Here is a 27,207-nt window from a genome sequence, read left to right on the forward strand (position 1 = left end):
GGTAGCGTGGCCGAGCGGTCTAAGGCGCTGGATTAAGGCTCCAGTCTCTTCGGGGGCGTGGGTTCGAATCCCACCGCTGCCAGGATGTCTCCCTTTTGTCTTCTCCGCCTTGGCGGGGTGTCCGTTTTCTGTTCTTTTGCCGGATCGTCAGCGCCCCCTGCTGCCAGACCCGGCCAGCGGCCGGCATGAATGGAGCGGCGAGGAGGCGGGTCTGCGCGCGTCGGGGCGGGGCATTGTGGGTAAAAGGAAGCGTGAGGCCCGGCCCCGCTCCCCCCACGTGTCCGCTGGAGTTTCTCCACCAGCAACATGGCCGCTGCCTAAGAGAAGAGCCGGGCCGCCGCCGCCTCTGCAGCCCGCGGGTACCTGGGCCGTTGCCGCCGCCCGCGCGCGGCCCCCGCGGAGAGGTGAGTGGCGAGAAGGCAGCGCACGACTGGTCTGGAGTGGGGCCGCACTCGCGAGGTGGGCCTGGGCTGCGTTGCCGAGTAGGCCGGGAGGCCCGCGCCGCGCCGAGCTCAGGGGCTGGGGGCCTCCTGGGACTCGGGCGGGAGGGATGGGTAGCCGGCTCCCGTAGACCCGGGCCAGCCGCGGGCTCCGACCTCGGCCCGGCCCGGGAGTCGGGGATGTCGCGGCCGAGGCTGCCCGCGGTGACTCAGGGTCCAGCCACCGTGCTCCGCCCGGCCCAGGCGGACGTCCTGCGAGAGCACCTGTCCGAAGGCAGCCGGTGTCCCGCCAGCGCGGCGGCTAGTGGCGATGGCTGCGTGGTGGGCGTGCGAGGGGCCTGACCACCTGCGAGGGAGGCGAAACCCATTGGACAGTGTGGCCCGGGGCTGGCGGCCCGCCCCTCCGGACAGGGCGGGGGGGTACCCAGGCGTGCCCCGGCCCCCTCCTTGGCCTGAGCCAGAGCAGCCTCCGCCAGGCCAGGCCCGGCATTCTTCATTCACCTATTCAGGCCACCATTCAGCGTTCATTGAGAGCCAGCACGGTGCCGCGGGTACGGCCCTGACCGTGGGGTTGGAGGAGGTGTCTGTCAGTAAGCAGTCGAGTCAACCCGTACATAAACAAGGTCGTTCAGTTATGTCAGCTTTAGAATCGGAGGGCGACGAGGAGGTCTTAACAGTCGCCAGCGTTTCTTCATCTGTGAAATGGGGATAATAAAATTAGCTGCCTCGTAGGGTTGTGGGGAGGGCTAAATAGGGTGAGACGCCAGGAGCCCCAGCTTGCAGGGTTTGATTTGTGGCGGCGTTGTGCTCTCCGACATTGGAAGAAAACATGTTGCCAAGTAATAACAAAGCTCTCCGCAGGTTACATTTATTACCTTACTTAATCCTCACCGCAGCCCTTGGGAGGTTGGTACTTTTAATATCCCCATTTTAGGGATGAAAATTGTGAGACTTTTCCAGTCGAAACAATTCTCAGCGGGCCACGGATTGGAGGTAGTTGAGGTGGGATTTGAACCGGTGGCGTCTCATTCTGAGAACCCAGGCTCTTACCCACTATCCCATACTGCCTTTTATTGAAAAGGTGTGCAGCATAGTGGTTAAGAATACGGATGGTTGACATCAGCCAGACCTGGACTTCCTCTCTGGCTCTGCTATTCTCCAGCACAGTGACCTTGGGCAAAATTACCTACTCTCTGAATCTGAGTTTCCTTGTTTCTTAACTGGGAAGGATGAGTCTTGACTTAGAGGACAATTGAGAAGATGAGAACATGTGTGAAGTCCTTGGAGAAGGGTCTGATGCTAGTTAAGGGTTAATGAGTTCTTTTCCTCCAGACTAACGCATTAACCCAGGTGGAAGCTGAGGTGTCCCAGAGTGGGGAGATGTCTTGCCAGAGACACACATAGGCATTTAGAATCCAGGCCTTGAGACTGTTTGCCCTTGGGGCCCTTTCCTCTTAACTGCATTGTACTTTTTCTTTTCCCTCCAGTAGCTAGAGAGACTGTGGAGATGCCTCTGCATTTCCGATTGTCTGACAGGTTAGATTCCCAGCTGCATCGGGATGCACCCAGGTGTGGCACTCAGGTATTTACTTTGCTGTGAACCCCTCCTTCCCTCCACCTGGTGTCCTTGTCTCCTTTCTCTTTGTTGGCAGCTCCCTCCTGGGGGAAATTTCGTGTGCTGAAGGGCACAGGTACTGCCACAGAGTACCATGATGGCCACAGGACACCCAGGTTGGTCACAGGTGGTCACTTCAGTTGGAGAAGCTTGGCTTGTGGCTGGGAGGTCTGTTTCTGCCTGGGTCACAGCCCCTGTCTGTCTGCAAATGTCCGTGAGACCCAAACCATGAGTCCACCAGTGTCTGGATGGGGTGGTGAAGGGTCTGTAACTGCCTGATTTCATGCGCTCATTTATTTGTTCTTTGTACGGTATTGAGCGTCCACTTCATGTCAGGCACTGTTCTAGGTATTGGGAGAACAGCATGGGTTTTAAAAAGAGATAATAATCCTTATAACAACTTGATGAAGTAAGTATGATCATCTCTGCTTTACAGTTGAGGTAACTGCCAGGCCCCTGTGGAGCTTACATTCCAGTGCAGGAGGCAGGTAGCACAAACGCAAACAGACTAGATAGTTCCAGACGGTGAGAACCATGAAGGAAAGAAAACAGAGAGAGGTGGTCGTGACTATGAGCTGGTTGGGAGGGGCTCTTTCAGGTGGGCGGCCAGGGAACTTCTCCCCATCTGGAGGGGGTGGGAGGTGAATATCTAATGAAAAGCAGATGTCATGCAAAGGTCTTGAGACAGACTGGGGACTCACCGTTTGGAGGCCCAGCAGATGGCCACCTGGCCATGTAGATGGTGAGGGAAAGACAGGCGTAAGGCCTTGAGACCATGGAATGGAGTTTGGATTTTATTCTATGTGGCAGGTGAAGGGTTTTGAGCAGGAGAATGAGGTGATTTACTCTTTTGCAAGGACAGCTGTGGCTGTTTCTGGGCGGATTGGAGGTAGAAAGGAGGAATCTCAGGGAGACTTGTTGGAGCAGTAATTTTCGATCACGGATCAAGGTTTATTAGTGAGTGGTGCCTGTCTGGCTCAGTTGGTAGAGCCCGGCGGGGTGTTGAGTTCAAGCCCTACGATCAGCACAGAGATTACGTAAAAATTTTTTTTTATTAGTGGGATGTGAAACCACCTTGGAGGATTGTAACAAGCATGTTTAATTTTAAAGAACGAGGGTAGAAAACCTCACTGCATCACATCTAACAGGGGCACTTAAGCTTGTGTGAAACCTTGATTTAGTTTTGTAATGGTGTGCGTGTTCAGGGTGGCTTATATGCAGTGGATTTCTTTTTTTTTATTTTTTAATTAACATATAATGTATTATTTGCCCCAGGGGTACAGGTCTGTGAATCACTAGGCTTCAACGTTTCATAGCACTCACCATAGCGCATACCTTCCCCAATGTCCATCACCCAGCCACCCTATCCCGTCACCCCCCAGCGACCCTCAGTTTGTTTTGTGAGATTAAGATTAAGAGTCTCTTATGGTTTGTCTCCCTCCTGATCCCATCTTGGGGGCCCCCTGCCCTGCTTTTAAATCCTCATATCAGAGAGATCATATGATAATTGTCTTTCTCTGATTGACTTATTTCGATTACATAATACCCTCTAGTTCCATCCATGTCATTGCAAATGGTCAGATTTCATTTCTTTTGATGGCTGCATAGTATTCAGTTGTGTGTGTGTGTGTGTATATATATATATATCTCACATCTTTTTTTTTTAAGATCTTATTTATTTATGTATTTATTTGACAGACAGAGATCACAGTAGGCAGAGAGGCAGGCAGAGAGAGAGAGAGAGAGAGGAGGAAGCAGGCTCCCCGCTTGAGCAGAGAGCCTGATGCGGGGCTCGATCCCAGGACCCTTAGATCATGACCTGAGCTGGAGGCAGAGGCTTTAACCCACTAAGCCACCCAGGCGCCCCTATATATCACATCTTCTTTATCCATTCATCTGTTGATGGACATCTAGGTTCTTTTCATAGCTTGACTATTGTGGACATTGCTGCTATAAACATTCGGGTGCACGTGCCCCTTCGGATCACTACGTTTGTATCTTTAGGGTAAATACCCAGTAGTGCCATTGCTGGGTCATAGGGTAGCTCTATATTCAACTTTTTGAGGAACCTCCATGCTGTTTTCCAGAGTGCCTGAACCAGCTTGCATTCCCACCAACAGTGTAGGAGGGTTCCCCTTTTTCCGCATCCTCGCCAACATCTGTCATTTCCTGATGTGTTAATTTTAGCCATTCTGACTGGTGTGAGGTGGTATCTCATTGTGGTTTAGATTTGTATCTCCCTGATGCCGAGTGATGTTGAGCACTTTTTCATGTGTCTGTTGGCCATTTGGATGTCTTCTTTGCAGAAATGTCTGTTCATGTCTTTTGCCCAATTCTTGATTGGATTATTTGTTCTTTGGGTGTTGAGTTTGATAAGTTCTTTTTTTTTTTTTTTAAATTATTTATTTGACAGAGAGAAATCACAACTAGGCAGAGAGGCAGGCAGAGAGAGAGGAGGAAGCAGGCTCCCCGCGGAGCAGAGAGCCCGATTCGGGGCTCGATCCCAGGACCCTGGGATCATGACCTGAGGCGAAGGCAGAGGCTTTAACCCACTGAGCCACCCAGGCGCCCCGAGTTTGATAAGTTCTTTATAGATTTTGGATACTAGCCCTTTATCTGATATATCATTTGCAAATATCTTCTCACATTCTGTCAGTTGTCTTTTGGTTTTGTTGACTGTTTCCTTTGCTGTGCAAAAGCTTTTGATCTTTTCTTAATTTTTTTAAAATGTTATTGTTATTTTTTTAAGGCTTTTGATCTTGATGAAGTCCCAATAGTTCATTTTTGCCCTTGTTTTCCTTGCCTTTCGTGATGTTTCTAGGAAGAAGTTCCTGGGGCTGAAGTCACAGAGGTTGCTGCCTGTGTTCTTCTCAAGGATTTTGATGGATTCCTGTCTCACATTGAGGTCTTTCATCCATTTTGAGTCAATTTTCGTGTGTGGTGTAAGGAAATGGTCCAGTTTCATTCTTCTGCATGTGGCCGTCCAATTTTCCCAACACCATTTGTTGAAGAGACTATCTTTTTTCCTTTGGACGTTCTTTCCTGTTTTGTCGAAGATTAGTTAACCATAGAGTTGAGGGTCCATTTCTGGGCTCTCTATTTTGTTCCATTGGTTTATGTGTCTGTTTTTGTGTCAGTACTATATTGTCTTCATGATGACAGCTTTATAATAGAGCTTGAAGTCTGGAATTGTGATGCCACAATTTGGCTTTCTTTTTCAACATTCCTCTGGCTATTCAGAGTCTTTTCTCATTCCATATATATTTTAGGATTATTTGTTCCATTTCTTTGAAAAAAATGGATGGTATTTTGATAGGGATCGCGCTAAATGCATAGATTGCTTTAGGTAGCATAGACATTTTCACAATATTTGTTCTTCCATGAGCATGGAACATTTTTCCATTTCTTTGTGTCTTCCTCAGTTTCTTTCATGAGTACTTTATAGTTTTCTGAGTACAGTTTCTTTGCCTCTTTGGTTAGGTTTATTCCTAGGTATCTTACAGTTTTGGGTACAATTGTAAATGAGATCGACTCCTTTTTTTCTCTTCTGTCTTGCTGTTGGTGTACAGAAATGCAACTGATTTCTGTGCATTGATTTTTATATCCTGACACTTTATTGAATTCCTATGAGAGTTCTTGCAGTTTTGGAGTGGAGGTCTTTCGGGTTTTCCAAATAAAGTATCATATCGTATACAAAGAGTGAGAGTTTGACTTCTTCTTTGCCAATTCGGATTCCTTTTATTCGTTTTTGCTGTCTGATTGCTGAGGCTAGGACTTATAGTACTATGTTGAATAGCAGTGGTGATAGTGGACATTCCCTTCTGTATTCCTGACCTTAGGGGAAAAGCTCTCAGTTTATCCCCATTGACAGTGGTATTCGATGTGGGTTTTTCATAAATGACTTTAATGATAATGAGGTATGAACCTTCTATGCCTACACTGTGAAGAGTTTTTTTTTTTTTTTTTAAGATTTTATTTATTTATTTATTTGAGAGACGGAGATCACAACTAGGCAGAGAAGCAGGCAGAGAGAGAGGAGGAAGCAGGCTCCCTGCTGAGCAGAGAGCCCCATGCGGGGCTCGATCCCTGGACTCTGGGATCATGACCTGAGCCGAAGGCAGAGGCTTAACCACTGAGCCACCCAGGCGTGTGAAGAGTTTTGATCAAGAAAATTGCTGTACTTTGTGAAATGCTTTTTCAGCATCTGTTGAGAGTATCATATGGTTCTTGTTCTTTTTTTTTTTTTTTTAAGATTTTATTTATTTATTTGACACAGAGAGATCACAAGTAGGCAGAGAGGCAGGCAGAGAGAGAGGAGGAAGCAGGCTCCCTGCGGAGCAGAGAGCCCGATGCGGGCCTCGATCCCAGGACCCTGAGATCATGACCTGAGCCGAAGGCAGCGGCTTAATCCACTGAGCCACCCAGGCGCCCTCTTGTTCTTTTTTTTATTAATGTATTCTATCACATTGATTTGCAGATGTTGAACCAACCTTGCTGCCCAGGAATAAATCCCACTTGGTCATGGCGAATAATCCTTTTAATGTACTGTTGGATCCTATTGGCTAGTATTTTGGTGAGAATTTTTGCATCTGTGTTCATCAAGGATATTGGTCTATAATTCTTTTTGATGGGGTCTTTGTCTGGTTTTGGGATCAAGGTAATGCCTCATAAAATGAGTTTGGGGCGCCTGAGTGGCTCAGTGGGTTAAAGCCTCTTCCTTTGGCTCAGGTCATGGTCTCAGAGTCCTGGGATTGAGCCCCGCATCAGGCTTTCTGCTCAGCAGAGAGCCTGCTCCCCCCCACCCCCGCCTGCCTCTCTGCCTACTTGTGATCTCTGTCAAATAAAGTAAAAAATCTTAAAAAAAAAAAAAAAAAGTTTGGAAGTTTTCCTTCCATTGCTGTTTTTTGGAACGGTTTTAGGAGAATAGGTATTAATTCTTTAAACATTTGGTAGAATTCCCCTTGGAAGCCATCTGGCCCTGGGCTCTTGTTATTTGGGAGGTTTTTAAAGACTGCGTCAATCTCCTTACTGGTTATGGGTCTGTTCAGGTTTTCTATTTCTTCCTGATTCAGTTCTGGTAGTTTATAGTCTCTAGGAATGCATCCATTTCTTCCAGATTGTCAAATTTGCTGGTGTATAGTTGGTCATAATATGTTTTTATAATTGTATTTCTTTGGTGTTGGTTGTGATCTCTTCTCTTTCATTCATGATTTTATAATTTGGGTCTTTCCTCTTTTCTTTTCTTTCTTTCCTTTTTTTTTTTTTTTTAAGATTTTATTTATTTATTTGACACAGAGAGAGAGAGAGAGATCACAAGGAGGCAGAGAGGAAGGGAAACAGGCTCCCTGCCGACCAGAGAGCCCGATGTGGGGCTCGATCCCAGGACTCTGGGATCATGACCTGAGCCGAAGGCAGAGGCTTTAACCCACTGAGCCACACAGGCGCCCCTTCTCTTTTCTTTTTGATAAGTCTGGCCAGGGGGTTATCAATCTTATTAATCCTTTCAGAGAACCAGCTCTTAATTTAGTTGATCTTTTCTACTGTTCTTTTGGTTTCTATTTCATTGCTTTCTGCTCTGATCTTTATTATTTCTCTTCTCCTGCTTGGTTTAGGCTTTCTTTGCTGTTCTTTCTCCAGCTCCTTCAGGTTTGGGGTTAGGTTGTGTACTTGAGACCTTTCTTGTTTCTTGAGAAAGGCTTGTATTGATATATACTTTCCTCTCAGGACTGTCTTTACTGTGTCCCAAAGATTTTGAACAGTTGTGTTTTCATTTGTTTCCATGAATTTTTAAAATTCTTTAATATCCTGGTGGACCCATTCATTCCTTAGGATGCTCTTCAGCCTGCATGTATTAAGTTCTTTCTAAATTTCCTCTTGTGATTGAGTTCTAGCTTCATTGTGGTCTGAAAATATGCAGGGAATGATCCCAGTCTTTTGGTACTGGTTGAGACCTGATTTGTGACTCAGGATGTGATCTGTTCTAGAGAATGTTCCATGTGCGTTAGAGAAGAATGTGTTTCTGTTTTGGGATGGAATGTTCTAAATATATCTGTGATGTCCATCTGGTCCAGTGTGTCATTTAAAGCCTTTATTTCCTTGTTGATCTTTTGCTAGATGATCTGTCCATTTCAGTAATGGGGGTGTTAAAATCCACTACTGTTACCGTATTACTGTTGATGTGTTTCTTTGATTTTGTTATTAATTGGTTTATATAATTGGCTGCTCCCATGTTAGGGACATAGATATTTAAAATGGTTAGATCTTTTTGTTGGCAGACCCTTTAAGTATGATATAGTGTCCTTCCTCATCTCTTAATATAGTTTTTGGCTTAAAATCTAATTTATCTAGGGGTGGGGGTGGGAGGTTGGGGGAACCAGGTGGTGGGTAGTAGGGAGGGCACATATTGCATGGAACACTGGGTGTTGTGCAAAAACAATGAATACAGTTACGCTGAAAAAATTAATTAATTAAAAAATCTAATTTATCTAATATAAGGATTGCCACCCCAGCTGTCTTTCGATGTCTATTAGCATGGTAAATTGTTTTCTATCCCCTCACTTTAAATCTGGAGGTGTCTTTGGGTATAAAATGAGTTTCTTGTAGACAGCATATTATGGTTGTTTTTTTTCCCCCCATTCTGATACCTTGTGTCTTTTGATTGGGGCATTTAGCCCTTTTATATTCAGGGTAACTATTGAAAGATATGAATTTAGTTGCCATTGTATTGCCTGTAAGGTGATTGTTACTGTATATTGTCTCTGTTCCTTTCTGGTCTGTTACTTTTAGGCTCTCTCTTTGCTTAGAGGACCCCTTTCAGTATTTCCAGTAGGGCTAGTTTGGTGTTTGCAAATTCTTTTAGTTTTTGTTTGTCCTGGATGCTTTTTATCTCTCCTTCTATTTTCAGTGACAGCCTAGCTGGATATAGTATTCTTGGCTGCATATGTTTCTAGTTTAGTGCTCTGAATATATCATGCTAGTCCTTTCTGGCCTACCAGGTCTCTGTGGATAAGTCTGCTGTCAGTCTAATATTTCTACCATTGTATGTTATAGTCCTCTTGTCCTGAGCTGCTTTCCGGATTTTCTCTTTGTCACTGAGACTTGTAAGTTTTACTGTTTGATGACAGATTGTGGACCTATTTTTATTGATTTTGAGGGGGGTTCTCTATGTTTCCTGGATTTTGATGGTTTTTTCCTTTGGCAGATTAGGGAAATTCTCTGCTATAATTTGCTCCAGTATCCCTTCTGACCTCGTCTCTCTTTCTTCTTCTTCTGGGATCCCAATTATTCTAATACTGTTTCATCTTATGGTATCACTCATCTCTCGAATTCTCCCTTTGTGGTCCCTTAGTTGTTTGTCTCTCTTTTGCTCAGCTTATTTGTTCTCCATCATTTCGTCTTTTATATCACTAATTCTGTCTTCTGCCTCATTTATCCTAGCAGTAAGAGGCTCCATTTTTGATCGCACCTCATTAATAGCTGTTTAAATTTCAACTTGGTTAGATTTTAGTTCTTTTATTTCTCCAGAAAGGGATTTTATTTCTTCAGAAAGTGATTCTCTAATATCTTCCATGCCTTTTTCGAGCCCAGATAGTACCTTGATAATCATCATTCTGAACTCTAGTTCTGACGTATTACTAATGTCCGTATTGATTAGGTCTCTAGCTGTTGGTACTGCCCCTCGTTCTTTCTTTTGTGGTGAGTTTTTCTGCCTTGTCATTTTATCCAGGTAAGAATAGATGAATGAGAGAACAAAATACTAAAAGGGTAGCAACAACCCCAGAAAAATATACACTAACCAAATCAGAAGAGACCCGAGACTGGGGGAGAATGGAGGGGGTAAAAAAGAAAAAAAAATTTATATATATATATATATATATATATATATATATATATATATATATATATTAGACTGGTGAGTAGAACAAAGCCAGAAGCTTGATTTTGGATGTATTTTAGTCTGTTAGAAGAAACTACCTCCCAAAATCTTAGAGAAAAACTCATATATATACACACACAAAAATAAGGGTAAACATGATGAAGGGATGGAATATGACTTTAAAGATGAAAATTTAAAAAGATTCTAAAAAAGGAATTGATAAGGTAAGATGTTGGTTGAAAAAAGAGAAAAAAAAGGAACCAGTGTGATCTAGGAGACTAGAACAAAGCCATGTGCTAGATTTAGGGTATATTTTGATCTATTAGAAGAAATTATATCCTGAAATTTAAAGAAAAAAACCCCTGATATGTATATTAAAAATAAGGTTAAATAAAATTACACTATAAGATACTATAATAATGAAAATTTAAAAATATTTTTTAAAGGTATTGATAAGATAAAATAGTTTAAAATATGTTAAAATAGGAAAGAGGAAAAAGTTTTAAAAATAGAATAAGAAAAAAAAGTTTTTTTAAATTTAACTTTGAAAGACTAAAGGATCATGGGAAAAAAGACATGAATTCTACGTGTTGCTTTCCTCTAGTGCTGGAGTTTCACAGTTCTCGTTGATCTTGGTCTTGCTGGATTTTTTTTTTTTTTTTTAAGATTTTATTTATTTGACAGAGAGATCACAAGTAGGCAGAGAGGCAGGCAGAGGGGGGGGGGGAAGCAGGCTCTCCGCTGAGCATAGAGCCCGATGCGGGGCTTGGTCCCAGGACCCTGAGATCATTACCTGAGCCAAAGGCAGAGGCTTAACCCACTGAGCCACCCAGGTGCCCCTTGGCTGGATGTTCTTGCTGATCTTCTGGGGGAGTGCGCTATTGCAGTGATTCTCTAATGTCTTTGCCCGAGGCAGAGTTGTACCGCCTTTGCCAGGGGCCAGGCTATGTAATCTGCTCGAGTTCGCTCTCGGGAGCATTTGTTCCCTTAACGCTTTCCGCTTTGCGTAGAGCTTTGGAGGAAGGGAATGAAAATGGTGGCCTCCCAATCTCTGCCCGGATTTGCCGAGAACTCCAGGCCCCACTCCTCAGTGCGCCCTCAGAGAAAAGGGGTCAGTCACTCCCCTTTCCCTGGTCTCCCACCATGCTCCATGCTCACTTGGCCTGTGACTGAGCGTTTCTGTCTCTGGTGCCCGACCGTGTTTGGAGTCTCCAAATCCAGCAGATTCCTACAGCGCGCTCCTGCACTGCTCCTCCCAGAGGAGGAAGAGGGAGTCTCCCCGGATCTGCCACTTGTGGGGTCCCTGCTTGAAGAGCAGTGGTCCAGCTGTGCCTTGGATCACGGTTTAAGGTAACCCCGAGCTGAGAGCTCACTGCTCGGCTCTATCTCTGCATCTGGCTTCCCCTCTCCGATACCTGGCAGCTCTGCCAAAGTCAGACACCCCTGGTTGTTCTGTGACCCCGTGGGTCCTGAGACCACACTGTCCCCGTGAGGGCTCCACCCCCTGCTTAGCCTCTGGAATGATGTCCCTCAGCGCAGCAGACCTCTGAAAGTTCTGATTTCAGGAATCAGGAGCCAGCGCCTCCCCCCGCAGTGTATCATCTCGTCACTTCGGATTCACTTTTCCGCACGACTTACCTTCTGGAAAGTGGTTGATTTTCTTTTCCTACAATTACTGCTCTTCTCTTCTATCGCCTGTTGAGTTTGTAGGTGTTCAGAATGGTTTGATGACTATCTAGCTGAACTCCTGGGATCTGATGATATGATGATATTTCGGTCTCTTGCTCCTCCGCCATCTTGCTCCTCCTCTGTGCAGTGGATTTCTTACTATAGGTCTCAGGCTGAAAACTTGGAAAGCCACTGAGTTGGATGATGTTGGTCAGGAGGATGAGGGGAAGTGAGAGCCCTGCGTTACCCTAGTCATGTTCACCGTGGAGAGAGGAGCCACAACTCCAGGTACCTCTTCCTCCCCAAGTTCCTCAGTGGCTGCGGGAGAGGTCAGCAGAGCCCAGTAACAGCTGAGAAAGCCAGTTTCTCAGGAATGATTGCGTCTGGGGAACCTCCCAGGCCACACCTCTTTGTACACATGACCTGTTCCCTGACTTGCATGGAAGTTCCCTGGCCTGCAGAGGGGCTGGGCTCCCTGCGCACCTGTGATCCTTGGCAGCCAGTACAGATGGGGAAAGGCCTGAGACTCTGCCATCCATCCTCCTCTTTCTGGCAGGAGCACGCACCTCGGACTGTCAGTTTAAGGCTTTTGATTCTCATCCTGTCTTCAAGCTTTAACTGCTGGGGCAGCTGGCTTCCCTCTGGTTTGCCTTCTTGCTCCCTCTACATCTTCCTCCACTCAAAAGTCTTTGGTGGCTCCGTGTTAAATAGCCTTTCTGTGGTTCATTTCTTCAGACAGCAGGTGTGGAGTGCCTGCTGCGGGCTCGGGGGAATAGCAAGGGACAAAATAGACCAGAATCTCTGTCTCCATGTGACTTACAGTTTAGTGGCAGTGGGGCTGGGAACAAAATAATAACGGAGGTGTTAACTGTCCTGTGGTGATCCGTGCTTTGGGGAAAACCAGAGCAGGGAAGGGAATTGTAGGAGGGTGTTGCAATTTTGGGTAGGTTAGACAGGGCAGGTCTTAGTGATGAGGTGACACGTGAACAAAAACCTGGAAGAGGTGAGGGAGGGAGCCATGAGGCTCTTGGGGTAGAGTGGTGACTGAGGCCCGAGGTGGGAGGAGAGGAAGGAAGGGGGCCTGTGGGAGATGAGGTCTGGGAGGTGAAGGGGCGGTGGCAGCAGTGGGTAGGCCATAAAGACTCCAGCGCCTGTCCTGAGTGGGACGGGAGGCCCTTGAAGGCAGAGGCGTGGCGAGCTCTGATGGAGCTTTCAGGGCCATCACTGGTGCTGGCTGTGGGGTTGGGTGAAGATCGTCAGGTTGCAGGTGGGGCAGGGAGATTATTTAGGGTGTTGGTGTCATGTAGGCAGGCAGTGGAGCTGGCTGGACTGGGGAGGCGGCCGTGGGGTGGCCGGACCCCAGACCTACCTTCACGGTGGGCCTGACAGGAGTTGCTAGTGTGTGGTGAGGGGAACAGAGGCTCGGGGATGAGGCTGGCATTGGGACTGAGCAGTCTGAGTTGGGAACGTGGATCTGGAACACATGAAAGGATTCCAGGTAGTACAGCTCAGGCAGAGGGCTTAGATGACCTTGAATCCCACCTATGGTGAAGGTATTACTCCCTTTTAAATATTGATTAACTCAGATGTTAAGTAGATAAGACAAAAATCATGATGTTCTAACCCAGAACTAGGGCCCTGGGGGCTGCTGGGCTTCTGAAGGTATCCACGTAACCAGCCCCTCCCTCTGGGACTATGAGGAGTCAGCCCCGCGGAATGATTTCCCCTCTGCCTGGGAGACATGCAGCCTTCTCCCCTCCAGGTGCTTGATGTGTTGCCAGTCCCCTGGGATCCCTCCTACCGTCTGGTGTCATGGCTTGTCCAAATCCTTCTCTCCTTCAGGGTCTAGCCCAGATGCCCCCTCCTACTTCCCGGCAGAAGGCCCTTCCCATCCCTTGGAGCTCCCCAACTGCTGGCTGTTCCCTGAAGTCAGATAGCCTGGCTGGCCTGGCTTTGAAGCCCAGTGCGTCGTTTGCTTGCCCTGTGGCTCTGGCTAGCATGTGCACGGCATCCCTGAGTTCCAGTACCCCCTTAGAAAATGGGGACAGTCGGGCCACCTTGCAGGGTTGGTGTGTTGAATACATTAAAGTCTGTGAAGAAGGTCATTTGTGTCACACACACCAAACAGAATCCTCTCATGGGGGTTGGGCTTGAAGTCTGCTTGAAAGTCAAATACCAGAGACCGAGCCCCCTGGAAAGTCTTGGGACTGCCTGCTCTTCCTGCTGGACGCCAGACTCTTCCTTACTGGTTCCCCGTGGCCTGGTTAGTGCTCAAGTGCTTGCGTCACAGCTGTGGACCAGCCAGCCTCCATCCCCCGGCCTGACAGTGACCTTTTTTCCGTGAGTGGTCGAAAAACCCTTAAAGCTGGTCATTTATTCTTTCCCGTGGGTGTAGCTGACAGTGCTGCCTTGGTGGTTTCACCTTCTTGTTTGGTTCTGGCCACTGGGGTATAGAATGGGCCGTCTCTTGTTTGTTGATTCCAGGAAGGCTGTGGAAAGAAGGTCAGTTTCTGTTTGTCTTAGGCTCCTCCCTCTCAGAGCAGGCCTGTGGCAGCAGAGACACCCAGGGGTGTTGGCGGGATGGCTGACTGACATCTCAGGCCTCTTACTCTCCCTTGCAGATTGAGTCTGAGGATCGTGCGACTGGCTCCCCCTTAGTATGGCCAATGAAGAGGATGACCCAGTCGTACAGGAGGTAACTGCTGTTCCCCACACTCTGCCGGGGCTACCAGGGAGCAGTGCCCGGGTCCAGCGCTGCAGGAAGCAGGGCTGAGGCTCTTCCATCCGTTCTTGCACTGGTCGGGCATCAGCTGGCATCCTAGGGACCCCTAATGCAGGCTGTTCCCTCTGCCTGGAACCCTCTTCCTCCAGATAACTGCCTAGCTGAGGCCTTTGCTTCTTCCCAGTCTCTGATCCAGCATTTCCTTGTCAAAGAGGATTCTCTGACACCACCCCTGCCCCCGAACCCGCCTCATGAACACCCTCCCTGCCCCCCCCCCCCGGCTACATCTTGTGCTTGGTCACAGCACTCCCTGTCCCCTCGACATAATCTCCTTACCCTAGAATGTAAGCTTCATGAGGGATTTTGTTCTTTGACTACTGTGTCCATAAAGCCAAGTTCAGTGCTTGCCACTCAGTAGATATCCAGTGATGATTTGTTGAATGAATGAATGGGTTCGACAACTCCCTCTTCTTCCTGGGCCTACCCAGAAGTCATTCAGCAGTTGTTCGCTGGATCCACTGTGTGCTGGGGGCTATGACAGCTGTGAGCAAGGCAGTGTCCTGCCCTCGGGGAAACTTAGGATCTGACAAAGAAGGAGACCCAAGATGCAGATGGTGGGGAGGTAGGTTCCAGAGTCAGCCCAGATCCAGACACATCCTAGAGCCTCTGGGCCCTTGTACATGCTGCTCCTTCCACCTAGAATGCCCTTCACACAGGCTTCGCCTGCGCTGATGCCCTTCACTCCTCCTTAAGGCCTGGTGGTGGGAGAGAACATGGTTCACACGAAGAGCCAGAAAGCAGGGAGGTAAATGCTGCACGGTGGGGCAGGGGTGGTTAGTACTGAGAGGAAAGAGTTGGGGCGGATCATTCTCAGATGGGCTTACAGACCACCTTGAGGTGGGTGACAGGTCAGTCCAGGGGAGGTGGTGGAGGGCACAGGGAGGAAGTGCAGCAAGTGCATAAGCTCTCCTCTGCCCCGCCTCATCAGAAAAGCATTTGCTCTGGCTCTAGGATGCATTGTGATCTGAGCAGCCCCGGCGGAAGGCCCATTTTTATTGGGTTGCAGCGGACCTAGCAGGGGGCCAGGAACTCTAGCTATAGAGAGGGAGGCTGGAGCCTCGGTTCCCTCTGTTTCTAGCGGTGACTGAGCCTCCTCCCCCACACTACCTCTAGGAGCCATGAGCCCTAACATCCAGGGAGCAGGGGCAGGGCCGCTCAGGCCAGGCACCTGTCTGTCTCCTGTTTAAATCTTCTTCCCTTTTTTCCAGATCGATGTGTACTTGGCCAAAAGTCTGGCAGAGAAGCTCTATCTGTTTCAGGTAATGGTGAGACCAGAGGGTGAAGGGGCCTCCTAGGGTGTGGGGGTGGGGGGTGGGGGGTACTGGGAAACCTCAGCCTCGCTTAGGTTTCTGGACGCCAGAGTGCAGAACGGGTGGTGGGTTGGGGGTGTTCTTTTGGCTTCTGTGGGCCGGTAGGTCAGTGGTCTCTGATACCGACGATGGGGAAACCAAGGCCGCCATGAGGCAGAATAGTGTCGTGGTTCAGGCTCTGGGGAGCGGCAGGCGCGTTGAGGCCCAGTGCCATCGTGACTTAGCTGTGAGTCCCGGGCAAGGTCCTTAAGCTGTCTGTGTCTGTTTGCTCGTTTGCAGAGTGGTGGCAGTTACACTACCCCCCCGAGGCGTCACTGCGCAGGTTTGAAGGACTCGTTGCAAAGTGCTCAGAGCACAGGCCAGCCCAGAGCTCAGCTCTACAGTCCATTTTAGAACAGTTTTGTCCTGTGTCCCTCATTCCTGCCTGCATCCCGAGGCGGCTGTTAAGCTGTTCTCTCGCTCTGTGACCGGCCTGTCCTGGACATTTCACGCACACGGAATCGTGGCATAGGTGGCTTCTCTTACTTAGTGGCATGGTCTCAAGGCTCACTCATGTTACAGCACGTGTCGGTACCGCGCTCCTTTTTATGGACGATGAGCTTACCCACACGCTGGTGGCTGGCTGGGTCGGTTCCCGTCTGGGGCTGTCATGAACAGTGCTGTGGCGAGCATCTCGCACAAGTTTCTCCGTGGACAGGTGTGGACAGGTGTTGTCGTTTCTCTTGGGCACATCCCTAGGAGTGGAATTGCTAGATCTGAAGGAAACATTGTTTCTTGTTTAAAGGGGCAGGCAGACTGCATTTCCAACAAGAAAGTTACGGTTTTAAGTGTTTTGTCTCCATGTTGCGTATGAGAAGGTGAGGCCCAGGGAGGCCAGCTGCTGCACACGGGGCCCAGGACGGGGCAGCAGTGGGGTTGCTCAAAATGTGAGCTGGGAAGAGAGGCCCGGCTGCCCCTGCCCCTGCCCCTGCCCCAGGGTCTCCCTTTACAGGCTCTGGGGCTGGGAGCCTATCCTTCAGGCCTTCCGAACTGGAATCCTTGACTGCCTGCAAATGGCGGGGAGCTGGCGGTGGTGACGGTGACCCCGTGTGTGTTCGCGGTGGACCAGACCCTGTGGCAGTGTCCACTCTCTTTGCCTCATTCCCCGCCCCCGGCAGCCCGGTGAGGTGAGGACGCTCACGCTGCTGGTGGTGAGGAGCTGGCCCAGGTCCATACATTGCAAGAGGCAGAGTTGGGACCAGAACCCGGGCCTGACTCCAGGACCTTGCCCTTTACCACCCCCCCATCCCAGCCTCAGATTGGAAGGTGGCGGAGCTGCAAGGGCTCAGGCCAGACCAGTGGGGCTCCAGACCGTAAGCTTGGCCCGGGAAGCAAGGAGGGTTTGCTGTCTGAGCAAGCTTTTAGGAAGTCACCTTTGCCTTGGGCCGGAACGTAGCAGAGCCAAAGGGCCCCCACACAGAGGGTTCACTGTACGCGCTGCCACGCCTCCAGCAGGCTCCTTCCAGAGTGTGTTGGGATACGGGCACCGCTGGGCGCAGCTTCTCGAGGGCGGGTCCAAACTGTGACTCATCCGTCCACTAGTGTCCATCCGGCGCCAGAGAAAGGGACGGTGTCTCTGTGAGGACTGTTGTGGGAAGATGTCCCCAGCATGTTCAGAACAAACAAGTGACTTCAGAGCAGTATATTTAAGTGTGACATGAAAACGGCTTCTGGCACGGTGACATTGGGGCCCAGATGGGGCTGAGTGGGTCAGTGGCAGCGTTTTATTATGGAAAAGTGTACAGGGTGGCGGAGAGAGAGTGGGCTAACGTTTCCACACCCCCGTTCTCCACCTGCAGCACGGCACTGCTCAGGTCTTCCGTCTCGGCCGCCCGTGGTCTCATGTCCCTTGCCCTTGGCGGGATGTCCCCTGCCTAAACCTCACTCTTGCCTGCCCGGCAGCGCTCTGTGGATTACCAGAGAGGGGCCGTTTGGATTCCTGATGCTTAGCGCTGTTCCTTGTAGGTCAGAGGCCTTCGAAAATTGCCTTTTGGAAGAAAGCTGGGTTGAGCCGATATGAGGGGGACACAGGTGGAGACCAAGAGGTCTCTGCTTGGTGTTGATCCTTGGCTAGAGCCTGGGTTCCCAGCTCTGGGTTGGGCCGGCCTGGGCAGGGTGGACTGACAGCTCCTTTCCCCTCCCCAGTACCCTGTGCGTCCAGCCTCGATGACCTACGATGACATTCCACACCTTTCAGCCAAGATCAAGCCCAAGCAGCAGAAGGTGGGGCTGCCCTCTGACGGAGGAGGGGAGGGGAGGGGGACACAGGTGGGGGCTGATGCAAGTGAGGGGGAGACAGGCCCTTTGGGGACTAGAAGCCCAGAGAAAGAGCAGTTGGAGGGTTGGGAGGAGAACCAGTCACTTGAGCCTGGAAAGCTGAGGAAGGAAAGTTCCCGGAAAGAAAGGGGGTAGGCAGCTCCAGAGAGGCCAAGGGAGAATATGGCTTGGTACGAGTTAGAGACTGGGAATGGGGGGCTCGTGTTCACAGGGGTAAGGCAGGGACTGCCATGTAGCAGCTGCGATAAGCTCGAAGTGCCTCGAAGGGATGGGGTGACGGGTCGGGAGCTCTGGACACGTGTCTTGTCCAAGGTGGCCGCAGCGCCAGCCCCCCATTGCCACTTGCACTGACTTTTCAAGAGAAGTTGGAAATGAGAATTTTTATGAGAAAAATCTCTTGAATTTTAAATGTTGGCACCTAATTTAGATTTTGGAGGGTAGAATGGGGAGGACAAAGAGAATTCTGACCGTCCCCCGCCCCCCCCCCCAAAAAAAGCACTGTGGCCTTTCTGTTGAAATTAGGCTTTGTGACCTTTGATGCAGACTGAACCCTGGGGTCCCTTAGGGAGGGATGCGTGCCCGGCCTGCTCCTGGGCAGGGCTGGGATTGGCAGGGACTGGGGTCAGGACATTGGCTGTGGCCAGGTTGGGGGTGTCCTTGAGTTCCTCATAGCTGGTGGGGGTGCTTGATGCCTGCAGGTAGAGCTTGAGATGGCCATCGACACCCTGAACCCCAACTATTGCCGCAGCAAAGGGGAGCAGATTGCACTCAACGTGGACGGCGCCTGTGCAGATGAGAGCAGCACTTACTCCTCGTGAGTCCCCTGGGCCCAGCCTCCTGGCTTTTTGGAAAATGTTTTTCCTCCTGAGAGGCCCTGTGATGGGAGTGGGGGCTTGACCCACACCCTGTCCTTGGGCCACAAACCAGGCCTTGGGTTTTCTCTTCCCCAGCCTCCCTCCTGAGGCTCACACATGCTGACTTGGGGCTTTGATCTCTGTCCCTGGATGTTGAATTCAGGAGGTGTCTGGGGTGGAGGAGGCCGTGCCTGCCATACCCTGGGCCTGGAGCTTCCTTCCCCTGAAGTCTGTTCTCCCTGTGCTCCCAGGAAGCTGATGGACAAGCAGACGTTCTGCTCCTCCCAGAGCACCAGTAACACAGCCCGATATGCTGCCGCACTCTACAGGCAAGGTACCTGCGCTGGGCAGCCAGGCTGCCGTGGCTCTGGGACGCCGCTTTGTGGGAGGGAAGCAGGATGGGGGCTGGGGTGGGGAGAACCCAGCCTGCTGCTTCCCGAATGCTGGATGCCCAGAGGGGCCAGGCAGATTATAGAAATGACACTGTCGGGGGCTGGAATAGGCCACCTCTAAGGACTTCTGGCTTTTGATGTTGCCTGACCCGATAGACGCAGTGCTTCCAAGGTCACTGTCCTCCTGGGACACAGACATACAGCGTGACTTTTGAGACCGGTTTGAGAATTTTGTTTTAAACACAAGGTACTTGCGGGGCTTCTGGTGGAGCCTCCGACTCTTGATTTTGGCTCAAGTCATGATCTCAGGGTGCTAGAATGGAGCCCCGCGTCAGGCTCCACGCTCAACAGGGCGTCTGCTTGGGATTCTCTCTCTCCCTCTGCCCCTCCCCTTACTCACTCACTCATGCTGTCTCTCTGTCCCTCTCAAAAAAGAAAAAAAATACAAGATACTTCCGCACGAGCAATTTTACTCTTAGACAGCCTCTTCCCAAGAGAAACGAAACGTCCACCCACACAAAACTTGTACGCGGATGTTCGTAGCAGCATTATTCATAGTAGTGACAAGGTAGGAACAGTCCCTAAGTCTGTGAGCGGATGCCTGGATGGCGAGGTGCACTAGGCCGTGCTATTGAATGGTGTTTGGCTACATCAGGAGTGAGGTGCTGACTGTCCCCTGGTGCGCATGAGCCTGGGAACATGATGCCCGGTGAGAGCAGCCGCTCACAGAAGGCCGCGTGGCATAGCTGTCCCGGTCAGGAGGTGTCCCGGAGAGGCAGGTGTAGAGACAGAAAGCAGGTAGTAGTTGCCTGTGGCTGAGAGCAGTGTGGAATGGGGAGTGACTGAGGGTGGTTTGGGGTTTCTTTCTGGGGAGATGAAAACGTTCTTCGCGGGGAGTGGGGGAGGGACAGAGGTAGAGAGAGGATCCCAAGCAGGCTTCACAATCTCATGCCTCTGAGATCATGACCTTAGCTGAAATTGAGAGTTGGACGCTGAACAGACTGAGCCCCCCAGGTTCCTCTGAAAATGTTCTTAAACTGATTGTAGCGCTGGTTGTACAACCGCAGGGATACAGTAGAATACACTGACCGGTGTGCTTTAAATGGTGAGCTTTGCATGGCGTGTGAATTATATCTCAGTAGAGCCATTAAAAAGTAAGTATTTAGAATTCGTAAAGCAGTAAGTAAAACTAATTTGAACACTAAGGAAACAACTAGAATGGACTCAAAGTAGCATCAAATAACTATAGCCTTCTTTTTTTTTTTTTTTCTTTAAGATTTTTTTATTTATTTATTTGACAGAGAGAGATCACAAGTAGGCAGAGAGGCAGGCAGAGAGAGAGAGAGGGAAGCAGGCTCGCTGCTGAGCAGAGAGCCCGATGCGGGACTTGATCCCAGGACCCTTAGATCATGACCCGAGCCGAAGGCAGCGGCTCAACCCACTGAGCCACCCAGGCGCCCCCTATAGCCTTCTTTTTTGAACCCGTGTCTCAAGCCTTGCACCTGGGCTGTTCGTTTCTTTTTATTAATTTTTATTATGGTAAAGTGTACATAACATGAAATGTACCATTTTAACCATTTTTGGGAAAGATTTAGAGAAAACGTGCTTCCGGGGCAGGGGGTGGGGGGCGGGGAGTAGGCTGAGGAAGAGGAGAATCATAAACTGACTCTGTGCTGAGTGCGGGGCTCAGTACAGGGCTTGATCTCACCACCCTGAGATCATGACCTGAACCAAAACCAGTCGGACGCCTGACTGACTGCACCACCCAGGCACCCCCATTGTAACCATTTTTTGGTGTGCGGCTCAGTGATATTGAGGGCGTCTGCGTTGCTGTGCAGTCGTCACCATCGTCCATCTCCAGAACTTGTGCCATCTAGCCAGACGTATTGGCCTGTCCTTTATCTTCTGAGTCTCTTGTGTTGTTTTTTAGGATTCTTTCTCCCATCCTAAGTTCATAAAAAGGTTCTCGTAAAAAAAAAATACTAAAAAAAATTTTATTTGACAGAGAGCGAGTGTGCACAAGCAGGGGGAGGGGCAGAGAGAGAAGCAGACTCTGCCGAGCAGAGAGCCGGATGCGGGGCTCGATTCCAGGACCCTGGGATCATGACCTGGGCCCGAGGCAGACGCTTAACCGACTGAGCTATCCAGGCGCCTCTAAAGTTTTTCCCAGTATTTATAGTATTTTATACCAAAATTTTTAACATTTCTGAAAATTATTCTTGTATGTAGGGTGGTAAGATGATTCCTTTTTAATTTTGTAAATTCCAGTACTATTAATGAACCGTGTTCTGTTAGTGTCAGGTGTACAGTAGAGCGGTTCGGTGATTCTGTCCCTGACTCTGGTCCTCACCACTAGTGTACCCTGAATCCCCGTCACCTCATTCCCCCGTCCCACCCACCAACTTCCCTGTGGTTGCCATCAGTGTGTTTGCTGAGTGACGAGTCTGTGGGTTCTGTGTTTTTGTGTTTTTGTTTTGTTTTTTAAGTAGGCTCCTACCCATGCCTACCCAGCTTGGGCTCAAAGTCATAACCTAGAGATCGAGAATCTCGTGCTCTTCTAGCTGAGCCAGCTGGGAGCCCCAAATCTGTTCTCTGTGTGTGTGTGTGTGTGTGTGTGTGTGCGCGCGCGCGTGCGTGGTTCTTTTGTTTCTTAAATTCCACTTTTTTGTTTTCTTAAATTCCAATTCCATATTTAAATTCTTTTTTTTTTTTTTTATAAATTTTTTTTAAAGATTTTATTTATTCATTTGACAGAGAGAGAGATCACAAGTCGGCAGAGAGGCAGGCAGAGAGAGAGGAGGAAGCAGGCTCCCTGCGGAGCAGAGAGCCCGATGCGGGGCTCGATCCCAGGACCCTGAGATCATGACCCGAGCCCAAGGCTGAAGGCAGCGGCTTAATCCACTGAGCCACCCAGGCGCCCCCATATTTAAATTCTTAAATATGAGTGAAATCATACGGTATTTGTAGGACCATTTGCTTCTGTAGTCCTGACTGCGAGTGTTCCGCTCCCTCTGGAGTCCAGAGGCCCCTTACCAGAGCCTTAGCGTGTCATTTCTTCTCTTTCAAGCCCACATTGACTTGAGAGAAATTGATGGTCTTCACACTGCCTGCCAGTGCTTGGGTCTCATTCACAAGGAAAAGTCCTGACTGCGTCCAGGACCGTGTAGACACTCCCCTAGCTAGCCAGGCGGGGGTGGGGGGGGAGCCACATTTGCACTAGCAGACTTCTGAGCGGTTTGGATGGGGTTTCGACAAGCCAAGCTGGAGGATGAGGACGAGAGGCAGTCTGTGTGGGGAGTGGGCGGTGGGCATTGAGGGTATCCTTGAGTGGCCTGGCCGGGAAGAGCAGGCCGTGTTCGGAGTGGAAAAGTTGCCGTGTGCCAGAGCAAGCCACCGGGGGGAAGGGGTGGTGACCAGGGTCATAAGGGCCTTTGATGCTCATGGAGGAGGGAGTGCAGGCCGGCTTCAAGAACTAGCTTGGAGGGGGGCCTGGGTGGCTCAGTGGGTTGGGCCTCTGCCTTCTGCTCAGGTGGTGGTCTCAGGGTCCTGGGATTGAGCCCTGCATCAGGCTCTCTGCTTGGCGGGGAGCCTGCTTCCCCCCCTTCCCCCCGCCTACCTCTCTGCCTACTTGTGATCTCTCTGTCAAATAAATAAAATCTTAAAAACCAAAAACGAACTGTCTTGAAGCAGAAGAGTCTGGGTTCGTGCTCTGCTGCAACTGTGTGCTTACTGGGCCAGGTGAGGTTGGGAAGGGCCGCAGGCCTGGTGGTCCCAAGGCCCTGGGACTAGGGGCTAGAGCAGAGGGGGCAGGTGGGCAGAGGCCTTTAGGGGAGCGCAGGGCCCTTTGTGACTGCTGTGAGCAGTGGTTTGGCCCCAGCTCCCAGAGTCAAGTCCAAGGCCTTCTTCCTCTGCCAGGTGAGCTGCACCTGACGCCTCTCCATGGCATCCTGCAGCTGCGGCCAAGCTTCTCCTACCTGGATAAGGCGGACGCCAAGCACCGGGAGAGGGAGGCGGCCAATGAGGGTGAGCCCTGGACCCCTAGCCCTTCATTCTGGCTGCATCTTGGGATAGGTTGGCTGTGGGAATAACTGCAGGGGGACAGATTCCAGGATGCTTTGCAGCATCCCCGCTCTTCCCATGGGACGCCGGAGCACTCCCCTGCACCGCTGGACAACCAGACGTCTTCCTGCGTTCCACAGTGGCCCCTGGTGGGCAAAACTGCTGCGGGCTGAAAAGCGCAGCAATGACCTCTGTCTAGAAGAATTCCCAGATACCCCTGCCCGAAGCCTTCTGGGGAATTGGGGGCAGCACCAGAGGCTGCAAGCAGCGTCCGCTTTCTCTTGCAGCAGGAGACTCTTCGCAGGATGAGGCGGAAGAAGATGTGAAGCAGATCACGGTGAGTGAACTCTGGCCCCGAGGAGAGGGGGGTGCCGCCTGGGGCGGCAGCGGAGCCAGCTGGGTAGCTCAGCTGCCTGGAGGCTACATGGGGCGGGAGGGGCTCTGGGGGTGAAACAGGCACCAAAACAGGGGCCCATCCTTCCGAGCCTTCCTGCTGGGCAGCCTAGAGGGCTAACCTGTCTCCACCCTCCCGACTTGTCCCAGCTGAATACAGGATAGCTGCCCGGGGCTTCTGTAGAGCAGGGGCCCTGGGGCGTGGCTGGAACTGGAATTGGGTGGGAGGAGGAAACGGGGGCCTAGGAGGTCCAGGGGACCCACACAGTCTGTGCCATGAAGCCTGTGTCCCAGCGGAGCCAGAATCCCATGTTACTTAACCATGTAATTCTGTCTTTTCAGTGGTGCACAGATGCAACATTCCCCTTTTAATATTTATTCCTGTATTTCATACACTGTGAGAAGAATTTTGACCTTCCATTAATGGCTTGTAGAGTTTCCTCTGTGTAAGCACAGAAAGGTTAAAATGAGTATTTAAGGAAGAAGGCGTAGTGACATGGGCGGCATTCAGACATGGCTTAAGCTGTGAGCCTTTGCGCATCCTTGAAGATGGGGCGATACCGATGTGACCGCTGTGTGGTGGTGGGTGCTCGCCCTGTTCTCTCAGTAGCTTGTTGAATGATCACCCTCCTTCCCTTCTTGGGGACTCAGTTGGCCCTCATTTAACAAGTCATTCTTAGGCCCATGAACTTCAAAGACCCATGTAGAATCCCAGGATTCTGTGGCGCCTGGTCGGCTCAGGCAGTAGAGTATGCAACTCTTGATCTCAGGGTCATGAGTTCAAGGCCCATGTTTGGTGTGGAGCCCACTTTAAAAACAAAAACAAAAAACAAAGGATCCCAGGGTTCTATAATCCACCAGTGCTCCTGCACGGGTCCCCCTCATAAGAGAGATGTGAGGGCCCTGTTCCGTCGGGACACTAAGCAGCAGAAACCCAGATCTACCTGGCATGAGCCCCAAATGGAATGTATTGACCCCTGTTACTGAAAAGTTGAGGGGTAGCTTCAGGTATGGCTGGATTCAGGTGCTCAGACTCTGTCATCGAGACCTGGTTTCTCCCTCCATCTCCAGGTTCTGCCTTCCTCTCTTGGCCTCTTTCTCAGGCAGGGTGTCTGTCCCCAGTGGTACAGAGTTGTCCCAGCTCCAGGCTCACATCCTCCCAGCTTCCAAGACCCCAGGGGAAAAGAAACTTCTTTCTCATTACTTCTAACTAAAGTCCCAGACTGGACTCATTGGCTTGGCCAACCCTGAACCAGCCCCTGTGGCTAAGAGGATTTGGTGCTCGGATTGTCCAGGTCTGAGTCACGTGCCCACTCCTGTGGCTGGGAACGTGTGTGGGGGTGGGGGCCGGGGGAGGGATACTTGTTCCCCTGAGCTGAGGGGGAACTGGGCATTTCCCAAGGAAAGTGGGGGGCGGCTATTACCAGTGGGAGTGGAAATGGATTGGGTGCCGGGCAGGCAGAAGCAAGAGAAAGCTGCTCCCTGGCCTGTGTCGGCAAGTCAGGGACAGAGGGACATGGTTGGAGCTGAATTTAAGAGATGTGTGTCAGGAAACAAGGGGAGGTGGGAGTGGTGCTGGGCTCTCCAGTCTCCTGGGCGCGGGCCGGCAGCCTAGGATGGGTCCAGGCCTGAGGCCGAGACCCCCCGCTTCCCAGGTGCGGTTCTCCCGTCCGGAGTCGGAGCAGGCCCGCCAGCGCCGCGTGCAGTCCTACGAGTTCCTGCAGAAGAAGCACGCCGAGGAGCCGTGGGTGCATCTGCACTACTACGGCTTGCGGGTGAGCTGAGGTCCCGGCCGGCGGCTGACACTGGCCCGGACCAGGGTCCTGGGAGAGGAGCCCAGTCTCACCTGGAACTGGTTTCAGAATGAGTGAGAGCCACTTGGTGGTAGGGAGCCCGGGGAGAGAGGGTGAAGTCCTGGGGACAGTTTGTCCTTTGTTCCAGCCGGTCTACTTAGCGTATGTCCCCCGGGGAACAGGAGACTGAGAAAGGAGCCCACCGTTTCCTGGGGCAGCAGCATCAGCATCCCCCCCCAGGCTCTCCTCCAGTGAGCTTGCTGGCCCCAGGGCGGAGCGGGTGTTTGGTTGCACATTCTCATGCATCGTGGGTCCTGAATGTGGGCCCCTCGATGGAGAACCGGCTGTCTGTCGCAGGCCAGCTTCACCGCGTGTTTGCCGGGGCACTTTGATGATGCTTGGTTTTCATCTCGTGTGCTTAAAACCCAGACCTTGAAACTGTATTGGAGTAAGGGAAGTGATTGAATCAAAGCCAAAGATGCCGTAGGGCCCCCCGACATCTTTCTGGGGGAGGAGCAACTCCTGATTTCTCTGGAACTTCCCTGAAAGAGGTCCATGTGAACAGAGCCTTAGAGTCAGACTTCCAGAAATGGCTCTTTCCTGGTGTAGGACTTTATACAAATTACCTAATGAGATAAGTTGATGTATATATGCAGCCGTTAGACCAGAGCTTGGCCCGTAGTAGGTGCTGAGTGACTGTTAGCTGATCCTCTTACTGTTGGTGATTACTGGCCCTGTGTCCTAGGCACGGCACCTAAGGCATGGGCGCTGGGGCTGGAAACAGTTAAGGCCACCTCACAGAGGCCTTGGATGCCATGCTCAGGTGGTTAGTTGTGATTTTGTGGCTGGCCTTGGGGCAGGACAGTGGGCAGCTGGAGTGGAAGGTGATGCAGAGGTGAAGACTGGATGACAGAGGGGCCCGGGGGGGTGGCGCAGGCCCCGGTGTGGTGGCTGAGGGTCCTCCCACCCTGCTGCTTCCCCAACAGGACAGCCGCTCTGAGCACGAGCGCCAGTACCTGCTGTGCCAGGGTTCCAGTGGGGTCGAGAACACAGAGCTCGTCAAGTCACCCAGGTGGGACCGGCCGGGCCAGGGTGGTTAGCCCTGTGGGCTCCTGAGCCTACCACTGGCCCCAGTAGGGTCCCTTTGGTGTGGGGCCTTCCTGGAGACGTGGTCCCTTCTGAAGCACGGGAAATGGACAAGGGAGGGGGCCCGTCATCCTCTGGAGAGGGCCAGTGGGGGGTGGATGTGGGAAGAGATGGTCGTCCGCTCTCCGCAGGTTTGGGGGAAGCTAGGGGAGGGTGGGCATGGGTCTCAGCCCCCAGCCCTCCCCTGGGGAGGCTTCAGCCTAGGTGTATCCTGGCTTTGCAGGCGGGGGTGGGACAGGGACAGAGCCCAGGAGCTGCTGACCCTCCCCTCTCCCCTGCAGTGAATATCTCATGATGCTGATGCCCCCCAGCCCGGAGGAGGAGAAGTGAGTAGAGCTGGGCTGGACGCCACCCTCCCCACCCCAAAACTCCCCTCTCACCCCCTCCTCTAACCCACCGTCTCTGTTTTCAACAGAGACAAACCCGTGGCCCCCAGCAACGTCCTGTCCATGGCCCAGCTGCGCACTTTGCCCCTGGCTGATCAGATCAAGATCCTGATGAAGAATGGTGGGTGGACACCTGCGTCCCCCAGGGGGCCCTAGGCCTACCACCTCGTGGGGGAA

General features: G+C 51.1%; 1 protein-coding gene and 1 non-coding gene across 4 annotated transcripts in view; both read left to right on the forward strand.

The window, feature by feature from the left end:
* TRNAL-AAG lies at positions 1–82 on the forward strand. Its single transcript has one exon. It is a non-coding gene; the product is annotated as a tRNA-Leu (tRNA).
* Positions 83–287: 205 nt separating this feature from the next.
* The window catches only part of POLR3E (RNA polymerase III subunit E), a 38,726-nt gene continuing 11,806 nt past the window's right edge, over positions 288–27,207 (forward strand). For 2 of the 3 annotated variants that reach the window (XM_045993549.1, XM_045993547.1), the window contains exons 1-12: positions 288–404; positions 14,221–14,294; positions 15,590–15,640; positions 17,876–17,953; positions 18,706–18,821; positions 19,113–19,195; positions 23,169–23,276; positions 23,600–23,649; positions 25,361–25,480; positions 26,485–26,570; positions 26,926–26,970; positions 27,060–27,151. In XM_045993549.1, the coding sequence (XP_045849505.1) occupies positions 14,259–14,294; positions 15,590–15,640; positions 17,876–17,953; positions 18,706–18,821; positions 19,113–19,195; positions 23,169–23,276; positions 23,600–23,649; positions 25,361–25,480; positions 26,485–26,570; positions 26,926–26,970; positions 27,060–27,151 (865 nt within the window). In that variant the 5' untranslated portion in view covers positions 288–404; positions 14,221–14,258. The remainder of the gene's footprint in view (positions 405–14,220; positions 14,295–15,589; positions 15,641–17,875; positions 17,954–18,705; positions 18,822–19,112; positions 19,196–23,168; positions 23,277–23,599; positions 23,650–25,360; positions 25,481–26,484; positions 26,571–26,925; positions 26,971–27,059; positions 27,152–27,207) is intronic. The other variant, XM_045993548.1, reaches the window with a different exon arrangement.

This window comes from Meles meles, chromosome 21, assembly GCF_922984935.1.
Source record: "Meles meles chromosome 21, mMelMel3.1 paternal haplotype, whole genome shotgun sequence".
NCBI classification, from domain to species: Eukaryota; Metazoa; Chordata; class Mammalia; order Carnivora; family Mustelidae; genus Meles; species Meles meles.